Genomic DNA, 10,958 nt, shown 5'->3' on the forward strand with positions numbered 1-10,958 from the left:
CGCTGATTGATTGAGGTCCAAAGCAAAAGGACAAGATATAAGACAAGACCCCACATTTGGATCTTATCCTTTTACATTATTTGTGTGTGTGTATGTATGTGTGCATGTGTTTGACTGTGTATGTATGTATGTATTGCACAACACAACATAAACTCCATCTAGAGTAAATTAAGAACAATGGTAATGAAAACAAAAGGGAGCAGAATTTTTAAGCTATAGAACCGAAAAAGTTTTACTGAAAAAGAAACGTGAACAAGAGAGTATAAGAACCCGAATTTACATAAAAGTGCGGGATTCGCTTCCCATCTCTCCTTCCCTTGAAAATGCAAAATGACCCTTTATGCTAACTAACATCTTTTGCTCACAAAAGATGGAAATCAACAACTAGAAGGTAAAAAGAAAGAATTTATTAAAACGAGGACACTTCAAAGGCAGCATCAGGCGTAGCAGTAAGACCATTGCTCGTCCTCACTAGCACCAAACTCCGCGGCAGCATTGTGAACTTCCTCCTATGAACAAGGAGATAAAGCTTTGAGATATGGCATGTTGTGGAAGGAGCGAGCGAGGCTGCTGATTAAAGTAGCATAATTGGTGCCATCATTGTCATGGTCCTCCACATGAAATTCTTCAGCACGGTGCTTGAGGGTCTCAAACATGAGCTCAGGCTCATGCTGCATCATCCGAAGGACATCTGCACATGATGGACCAGGCATCACCCGCGTAACAGCAAAGCTTTGTGGACCATCACTTTGCAACACACTAACAACATTCGGGCCACCAAACAGGTTGTGGACACCACCAAGGGCCTCCTGGTAAGCCCCACCTAAGAACATCCCCAAATAATACCGCCCATTTGCACCACCATCATTACCTTCAAGCTCATGCAAAAGCAAGCTAGTTTCACCACCGATGAACTTATCAATCTTCCCATCACTATCACAAGTTAAATCAGACAATACTCCCCTCACTTCGGGCTTTTCATCCAATCGGTGAATTGGGACTATAGGAAAAACCTGACCAATACTCCAAAAATCCGGGATCGAAGTGAAAATCGAGAGATTGACATTGTATATCCTAGCAGGCTCAGCTGCACCAATCACTTTCGAAACCAAATCAAATAACCCATCAACATCAGCAAGCTGTTCAATCCTCAAACTCCCTTCTATAAACTGCTCCACACATCTTTGTTTTAATTGATCGGCATATAGCAAACAAGTCTCATTCTCATGTCTCATTGCTGCATCACTCAAATTCCAATAATCACAACGAGCATCCTCTGATAACCCCTCAATGATCAAAGGGAGGTCAATTTGATTCATTGCTGGGGTGTTAACAGTAGCAGAAATAGCCTCAAATATCAAGATAGAATGATGGGAAACAATGGCTCTCCCACTTTCACTACAAATAATGGGGTGTTTAATAGATTTACGGTCACAAATAATGCGAATTGCATTAACAACAGCTGAGGCATATTCCTCAAGGCCATAAGAAACAGAGAGATCGGAGTTACCAGATTTCGAACCGTCGTAATCAATTCCAAGGCCGCCTCCGATGTCGATAACCTTCATGCAGGCACCGAGTCGGACTAATTCGGAGTATATCTGTGTAGCTTCAACGACACCGTCTTGAAGCAAAGCGGTTGAAGGGATTTGTGATCCAATATGGAAGTGTAACAGCTGCAAACAATCAAGCATCCCAGAATCCTGGAGCTTTTTTACGAGCCTTAAAATTTGGGTCGTCGTTAACCCGAACTTCCCTTTTTCACCCGAAGTAGACCCGAAATGACCCGAATGTTTGGTTCTCAGCTTGGCCCGTATCCCAATCACGGGTCGAACCGAGAGCTTATTGCTTAAATCAATGACCAAATTCACCTCTTCTTCTTGTTCAAGAACAATCACAGTGTTCAACGCGAGCTTCTTTGCTATCAAAGCAAGGGAAACATACTCAGCATCTTTGAAACCATTGCAGACCAATAATGCTTCGGGGTTTCCTTTGCAAAGGCAACTCATGGCCAAAAGAAGTTCGGGTTTTGACCCGGCTTCCAACCCGAACCGGAATGGAGCCCCGAATTTGACTATGTCTTCCGCGACGAGCCTGTCTTGGTTACATTTCACGGGATAAACGCCTTGATAATGAGACTCGTAACATTGAGCTTGTATGGCTGATTCAAAAGCCGAGTGCAGTGACTCGACCCGGTTTTTCAGCACATCGGGTAAACGAACAATGAGGGGAAGCCGTAACCCGAGTCCGCCCGCCGATTTTGGATCCGAAACTTTCTTAACGATTTTCAGCAAGTCGATTTCCTGATGAGCCAAAGTGCCCGTACCATACGGGCGGACGACGACATTGCCGGAGCTGTTGACGGAAAAGTAAGGGGCACCCCATTCGTCAATACGATAAATTGCAGAAGAGTGAGCGGGGGACCAATGGCTTGACTCGGAATTAGCCACGGCAGCGGTAACTGCGGCCGCGTTAGATGATAAAAAAGGTACCGGCGAGGGAATGGATGTATCCCCGGCATCCGCGTGACCAGGAGGCGCTACGGCGGAGTCTACGCAGCAAGCCATGACCGGCATCCCCGACGGTGTAACAAAAAAATGCTAGATTTGATAAATCTTTTTCAAAGGTTGGGGGCTTTGAAACCCGCCGAGGCCGAGGCCCCGGCTACCCCCTCAAAAGGAAGCAGCGGGAAAACCCTAATTACGACGGGAATGACGCCGTTTTTTTACCCTACAGTTCGAAATTCCGGCGTCGACCGTTAAAGAAATAAGATTTTAAAATTCCTTAAAACTTGAAAAAATTACAAAAATTATACTGCCATAATGGAGTTCACCATGCAGATCTTAAAACACAAAAAAGAAAGGAAAATTAATGGAAAAATAAGGGTTTTAGTGTTCTACAAAGAAGACGTGAGACGAAAGGGAAATGGGCGAGAATTGCATGGAAGCAAATGATCCTTTATATAGGGGCTTTTCACGGGCTCATTCGGGCTAATGATACGGGCTATGGGTACCTGAAGAATTTCTCATCAATTTCTCGTGTATTTTTCAGTTTTATCCACAACCTCAAAAGAGAAAAAGCAATAAAAAAGTGAGAATTTTTAAAGGTCTAAATATGCACCAAGGTCTGTATTCTTTTAGATTTTGCAATTTGATCCATTTCCTTTTAAATTTCACAAATTTAATCCTTGTGCTTATTTGACTTAAAAATTAAATTCCAATTGAGCAAAATTCTGCCAAGTTTAAATAGGTGTTATCAATTGGATTTTTATAATTAGAACTTTAAATATTAAAATGTTATATGCCTAAATATAATAAAAATTAATTAATAGTGTTACTAAATGGAATTTAATTTTAAAATTGTATAAATAAATATATTAAAATTTTTACAATAAATATAAAAATATTAAATTTCTAGAATATGAAAAATACACGTAGGTATATTTAAATTTTTTCGAAATATATATTGCAAATGGAAAATTTTAACATTAAGTTTAGGCTCAATAAAAACTTGAAAAAAATTAGGAATCTATTTAAATTTTTAGTGTTTTGGAATGTTTAAAAAAATTTAAAATATTTAAGGACTTAATTAAAATTTTCTTAAAAAATAAGGATATAATACAAATTTTAAAAATTTTGGGCCCAAGTGAGATTCCCTTGGGGACGTTTAATCATCGTCGAGCTGCCACGTGTCCCGATAAATACGGATGCCCTTTTCACCTTTTGGAACGAGACATTAGGTTTGGATCCATGTTCTCGTGAAAATATCGTTCGGGACAACTTCTTTTTGGGACGAGGATTTTGTATTAACGGCTGTGATTCTACCACGTAGTGATTTGAATAATGTTTCTTTACCAAACCTCTTTAAATTAATGTTAAATTTTAAAATATTTTATTCCTACTTTTAAATTATTAATATTTATCAATTAATTTATTTTTTAAAAATATAGTTATCAGTGAATTATACTTAAATCTATTAATTTAATTTATAAACCTATATTTGATATATAATATCTTAATCTGATATGATATATCATGAATTTCGTTGTTAATGGTTAATTTTAAGTTGTTGATACTATATATATGTACATGTTCAGTGACAGAACCACTAAGAGATTCAAGGAATATGGTCGTCATTAAGAGATTTAAGCGGCATACTTTCTTAAAACGGTAAATTTTTAATTTAATTAGTGATGGCAAAATGTAAGCTCTACAATAATAAAATTTGATTTAACTTTTAGAAATTATAAATACATAAACTATTAAAATGGTAAAATTACACTTTTATTATCATAAAATATACGATTTAATTCCAGCCCAAAAAATTTTTTTGACCTGCGACTGTACATGTTACAAATTGACTCACATATTTTAAATATTTTAACATTATTAGATATAATTACTAATTAAAAGTTACCATATATCTCTTTTTTAAGAATAATTTTAATTAATATATTTTTGAATAATTATACTTAAAATAATTATTATTTTATATATTAATAGTATAATTTTTTATTTAATTATATGTCACATTTATTTATTTATTTTAATCTTACTTATAGAGTTAAAACTTCACGATCATTGTACTAAATAATTTTCCTAATTAGAATTAAATTAAAACAAGACATAATGATAAATTTAGCTTTTAATATTACTTGTTTATCATTTTGGCGTTAGTTATTTTAATTATAATTATTCAAACATATATTAATTTGTAATATATAAAATCTCTACTATCAATATATAAAATAATAATTATTCTTAAAAATAAACGAGATACATGGTAACTTTTAATTAGTAATTATAGCTAATAATGTTTAAAATATTTAAAATATGTGGGTCAATTTGTAACATGTACAAAGTATGAGTCGAAATTTTTTGGAGTGGACTTAAATTGTATATTTTTACGATAGTAAAATTGTAATTTTATCATTTTAACATATTGTATCTTTATAATTTTAAAGGGTTAAATCAAATTAGAATTTGTTTCAACAGCATATTTATTTTTATATCGAGAAAACGAGATACTTTTAAATAAGTGAAAATACGTAATAAGTTCCCATGCTTTTGTAATTCATAATTTAATCCCTATACTTTTCTTTCTAGAAATTTAATATCTTTACTTTTAATATTTCAAAATCATATCTAACTTTGAATACAATTAAAATTATTTTGTTAAATTAAATTTTGGTATTTTTAAGTTACACTTCTATCGAGTTTTCTTTTAATTTCAAAATTTTCACACTAACAAATTTAAAAAAATTAATAAACAACTGCATTTGAAATTTAAATTTGAAAAGTATAGGGACTAAATTCATGAAAATAAAATATTAGAGACTAAATTTTAAATCTATGAAGAATATAGGGACCTATTATATATTTTAACCTTAAAAGAAAGAAATAGAGAACCTTAAAAAGAAAAATGGGGGCCATTTTTGAGAAAAGGAAATGAATCTGCGACCGTGAGCGGTGACCGTAAAAAATAAAGAACCTTATCTCCCAGAGAATCTGCAAAATTGACGCTTAAAAAGAGTAAAATAATGTTGACACCTTTATATGTCTCGTTTATTTGATGCGCATCAAACACGTAAATGACACGCGGATCATTTTATCTCAATCTGTCTTTTTCATTTTAGTCCTTCGAAAATCCAACCCTTAAATTAGATCCAAAACTTTTACACTGTTGTTATTTTTATTTATAAAATTCAAATTCTAAATTTTATTTAAGGTATATCGAACTTCGTAAGTAGTGTTAGAGGACAGATAAGAACCTTAATCTAGGGGTGAAGTTAGAAAAAATTTTAGGGGTCAAAATCAGATTGTAATTTTTACGATAGTAAAAATATAATTTTACCATTTTATTATTTTTATAAATTTTAAATGATTAAATCAAATTTTGTCATTTTAAGATGACCAAAATATAATTTTATCTTTACTATTTTAAAATTTTAAAAAATTTAAAGAATCTAAATTAAAAAAATTCATTTTAAGGGGGTTGGCCTGTTAGCCTCCCTAGCTATGCCCTGCCTTAACCTCAAAATAATGAAATTTAGAAAATGCTAAAATATGGTTCAACTCTCTTTATTTTTTTGAGATTTCAAAATTCAAGTTTAATAGTTAGCTTCATTAAAATTTTATTGTTAAATTCATTGATGTGGCTTTTTGAAATTTAAAAATATTTACTTAGTAGTTATATAACAAAAGAATCACGTCATAATGTACCGAATTTAATCAAGAAATTTTACAGTGTTGGATATTAACAATTGGACTTGCATTTTAAAATCCGAAAAGTAGTAAGACAATCTCTTGAAATAAAATTAAGAGACTAAATTTCAAATTTATGAAAAATACAAAATTTTAAATATACTTTAACTTTTCTATAATTATAAGTTACTACAATAGTCAATTTTCGCTTTGGTCCCTCTAAAATTTATAATTCAATATTAATCCTCGTAAAATAATAAGGATGTTGGGCATGCTTCGAAAGTTTTATTTCATTTGCACATCGTTAAACTCAAACCCATACTCTATAACATTATAGAGCATTTTTTTGGTAACACTCTCACCTGTAAAAGTACTATATGTGCTAGTCCAACTATACATGTTATAAATGGTTCATCTCTTCATGTACTTGAGTTTAAATAACTACTTTGTGATTTTTCATAATTAGATAACCAAATTTTTTATTAATAATTAGATGACTAAAATATACCATTAATATTTCTTCACTTCACTTTACAAATTTAGCTCTTAGACACTATTGTTATTAGAATTATTAATTTCATATTATTTTATCTAAAAATGTGGAGTATCGAATAAATACATGTCAAGTGTCATTTCTTTTATTAAAAATCAATTTTGCAATTTAACCAAGGGGTTATTGCGGAGCTGTCCGTGAGAGTGGGCGGGAGCTTAGGAAAGGAAATGGAAAATTAGAAATTAGGAATTAGAAATAAAATAAAATAAAAACACAATGATATTAACCTGTGATAATTCGACTTGAAAATTCAAAACTTCAAATTCAGAAAATAATTTGTCACTAAACTATTAAATAATATACATTTTGATCACTCAACTTTAAAAAATTATAAAATAACCACAAATGATTCAAAAAATTCATTTAAGTCGTTGAAATACACATGAATTGCCATACGAACTGTCATATTTAAAAATTTAATGTTTTCATCATTATTTTCATTAAAAATAGTAATTCAAGAAAGAATAAAAGTCAATTGACAAAAGACGTAAACGTCAAGGGTTATATTTATCATTATACCAATATAAAAAAAAAACTGATTTCACAATAAACTTAGCTATCAAAATGAATGTTGTTATAGAGAATATTGATTGTATAAATTTTTCTATACGCTTGGACGTTCACTTTCGATTCATTTTCGAAATCATATCCGAATATGTATCAAACACGGATCATTAAAAAAATAATAACAGATTAATGCATTATCTCCAAAATTGAACTTCCATAAAGAAAAGTTTCAATTTCAGAAGCAAAGATACACTGATGAAAATAACCTTCAAACAGGGATAAAAAGGTTCTTGTCAATTTATTCATAGAAACTCATTTCTACTTCTACAAAGTGAAAAGAGCAACCGCTAAATGAACTCTCAAAAGTAGTTGCTTTTCATTAAATACTAATAATACCAACCCTGGATTTGCTGTTTAAATCGGAACTAACCCGAGAACGATCGAATACTCTTTTTTCATATGGTAATATACCAATATAAGCAAATAAAAGAATACTAACCAATTCCACCAGCATCTTATTCTGCTCTAGATTGGCCAGCTCGGGAAGACAAGATGATGCCGACAATAAGGCCGTAAAGAGCCAAAGCTTCGGCAAAGATGAGGATAAGGATCATTCCAACAAAAAGTTTTGGTTGTTGTGCATTAGCTCTGCAAAACAAAGGAATTACTCAATTCAAATATGCAAAATAAATGGCAAACCTATGTTTTAATTCACGAGGTCTAATTATGAATTTCATCCCTGTACCTTATGAAATAAGTCCCTCTACTTTAATTTGTCAAATTTTGGTTCTCATACTTTATGAAAACTAAGAAGTTAGACTAGGTGTTCGTAAAGACATGAACTTGAGCTGCTAAGTTGTTGCTAATTCATTTTAGTGAGCTGCTGATTTCCAAGTCACGATTTAATGGCAAAGTTTAACAAAGTTATCCAATTGGACTAACTTCTCGGTTACCATAAAGCAGAGGGATGAAATTCAGAATCATACCCTTTTCATGAAAAACTCAAAACTTTTTCCACTAAAGCAATAGATAAACAAGATGATGCAAAGTAATGTCCTTATGATTAAGACAGTCTCACAAACTATAGCTTTATATTTCACTGTCACATACAATTATTTACCTAAAAAAACATGTAATCTACCATTTGGTCTAAAACAGTAAAACTATGAAGGCCCTTGTACTAGGAGTCGGATTGCATTTTGCTCTCTCTACTCAAAAAATGGGTAAACTAGTCTTTATAAGTTAGATCAAAGAGCAAATTGGTCCTTCTGTTAACAAATTCATTCATTTCTACCGTTAAAACATGAGGTTGAAAGAGGCTGGTTATTTCATCAACCATGCTAGTTTTTAACAAAACAAATGGATGAAATTTTTAATAAAAGATTAATTTGCTCTTTAATCTAACGTACAGTGACTAATTTGCCCAAGGGGCAAAATGCAATCCGACTACTATTATAGGGGCCTCCATGATACTTTTACCATCTAACCTACAACTAGATCATTGTAATAAAAACCATGGATGGGAGGGCAGCAATAGATATTAAAATGAACTAAAACCAGATAGGGAAATGGCAACGCTATGGTAGCAAACTCCATGAGTGCATTAAGCAACCGTGAAAAGTATAAATCAACAACAACAATGTCTAATCTGAAATAAAAACATGGATATAAAAGGCACTATATATACCTGACACCGGCATCACCAACAATTCCAATAGCCATTCCAGCAGAAAGACCGGCAAGGCCACAAGCAAGACCAGATGAAAGATGGGCATAACCATCGAAAAGGTAATACGATTTTGCCTTAGGATTGATCCCGGTACTAATAATGACAGCAATAATCAACCCGTAAATACCCAAAACACCAGCCATAACAACGGGTACAATCGATTTCATCACCAATTCTGGCCTCATCACACCCATAGATGCCACACCGACACCGCTCTTAGCGGTCCCGTATGCAGCTCCCATACCTAAATTCACAAATTAAAAACATATTTTTTTTCAACCCTAAATTATTGGATCCACATCTAAATTCCCAATCAGAACTAACAACTTTAAAGCGTGAAATTCACTCGGATGAATAAAAACAATAATTTATTTCCCAATTATTCATATAAAAAATTCATAGATCCATGTCAAATATAATAGAATCTGCACGTAATTTACAATAAACATTGGAAATTTTGATTTTTATATCAATTGAAATCAAAACAGATCTAATATGAACATAATTAAAGAGATATAAAATTTAAAAAAATAACGATAAATTTATAGGGGAGGGTTATGATTGATTACAAGAGAAGACAAGAGCGGCGGCGGCGCCGAGGAAGCCGAAGAACGGAGCCGTTTCATCGCCGCTGAATGTAGAAGCCATTGTGGATCTGGAAACGTTGTCGTATAGATCTGAAACAGTCGAGACTCTCGGAATTGTTTTCCTTCAAGGCAGTTTGATCTCCCATCTTATATCTGGTTTTTATTGCGATATTGGAATAAAATGGTCAGGTTTTACTATATTAGTCCCTACACTATGTGTAAGTTATAGATTTGAACTCTAATTTTTTTAATTTGGTTAATTTTAGTCCTATACTTTTTGAGTTGGTAAAAATTTAGTCATCTTGCTTTTCTTTTTTTCTTTTTAATTTTAGTCTTTACCAAACAATAACAATTAAATTCATTTGGTTAAATTATTTGTTATCAATCTTGTATTATATGTAAAGTTATAGATTTAGCTGCGTTCTCCAATTTGATCATTTTAGTAATTTATTTTTCAAATTTTAAAATTTTAGTTTTAACGTAATGACAATCGTTAAACCATTAATTATCTTTTTTTATCGGTGATATGTAGAAATAATAAGCTGGCATGATATTATACATGTGATAATATTATGTTTGTCTCGTACCATCTTGGGCTGAATTTTTAAAATTTGAATAGATTAAAAATAATCAAATTAATATAAAGGACTAAATATATATCTTACACATAGCATATATTTAACCAAAGAAAAAAATTAAAGTAAACTTTAGCATTTAATGGGCTTAAAGGCCCAATCTAAGCCATTGAGCCCGTTTGTTTCTTATTTATTTTCCCAGTCCTTAGCCCATTTACAAGAGTAACTTTAAAAGCAACCGGATTAGACCAATTTGATCAAACTAGAAATTGATCGGGATAACAGTCTAAAATAAAGAATTGGACTGGTTGATTTGTGAACAGTATAAATCGATTGAACAATTTATTTAATTAAATTGAACAAATCGATAGAGTCGATTAAATTAATAGTCTAATTAATTCCACGTACAAACAAAATTTTTCAATGTGATTGTGGCTGAAACCTTGACAGTAAGGATAAGTTCCTTTCTTAATAATTTCAATCGTTGACAAATTGTTATAGTCGAATCTAACTACTTAAAAGGAAACTTTAGTTGATTAAATGTTTCAAGTGATTGTACAAAATACGTGTGGGTTTGGATGTACGGTGTGGTGTATTTAGTTTACTTTTTTGTCTCACGCAGCAGTATTATAATGTTTAATCTTACTGTCACCGCTATTTTTACACTAACCGCAGGTAAACACAACCGCCAATCCAAACCCACCGGTGTCAAACTCCATGAACAAGGTGGCAGACCGAGTAGCAAAGAAAACAATCAATGGCGAAGATTTTAAGACTTTCTTGTAATTTCTAAGTTACAAACAA

General features: G+C 32.2%; 2 protein-coding genes across 2 annotated transcripts; both read right to left on the reverse strand.

Moving 5' to 3' along the window:
- Window positions 1–205: 205 nt before the first annotated feature.
- Window positions 206–2,925, reverse strand: LOC105795358 (arginine decarboxylase). Its single transcript, XM_012624962.2, has one exon. The coding sequence runs from the start codon at window positions 2,574–2,576 to the stop codon at window positions 510–512; it is 2,067 nt and encodes a 688-aa protein (XP_012480416.1). The 5' UTR covers window positions 2,577–2,925; the 3' UTR covers window positions 206–509.
- Window positions 2,926–7,430: 4,505 nt separating this feature from the next.
- On the reverse strand, window positions 7,431–9,731 carry LOC105795360 (V-type proton ATPase subunit c2). Its single transcript, XM_012624965.2, has 3 exons — window positions 9,562–9,731; window positions 8,951–9,236; window positions 7,431–7,911 (listed from the first exon to the last, which is right to left on the reverse strand). The coding sequence occupies exons 1-3, from the start codon at window positions 9,638–9,640 to the stop codon at window positions 7,779–7,781; spliced, it is 498 nt and encodes a 165-aa protein (XP_012480419.1). The 5' UTR covers window positions 9,641–9,731; the 3' UTR covers window positions 7,431–7,778.
- Window positions 9,732–10,958: the final 1,227 nt, after the last annotated feature.

Source organism: Gossypium raimondii, chromosome 3 (assembly GCF_025698545.1).
Source record: "Gossypium raimondii isolate GPD5lz chromosome 3, ASM2569854v1, whole genome shotgun sequence".
Classification (NCBI taxonomy): Eukaryota; Viridiplantae; Streptophyta; class Magnoliopsida; order Malvales; family Malvaceae; genus Gossypium; species Gossypium raimondii.

What these genes read in the sequence shown, in the direction of transcription:
- LOC105795358 (XM_012624962.2), bottom strand. Translation starts at nt 2,576, where the DNA reads ATGCCGGTCATGGCTTGCTGCGTAGACTCCGCCGTAGCGCCTCCTGGT.
- LOC105795360 (XM_012624965.2), bottom strand. Translation starts at nt 9,640, where the DNA reads ATGGCTTCTACATTCAGCGGCGATGAAACGGCTCCGTTCTTCGGCTTC. An exon ending in CGCCGCTCTTGTCTTCTCTT is followed by an intron (nt 9,237 to 9,561) that starts GTAATCAATCAT and finishes TTGTGAATTTAG; the next exon opens with GTATGGGAGCTGCATACGGG. An exon ending in GTTGGTGATGCCGGTGTCAG is followed by an intron (nt 7,912 to 8,950) that starts GTATATATAGTG and finishes TTTGTTTTGCAG; the next exon opens with AGCTAATGCACAACAACCAA.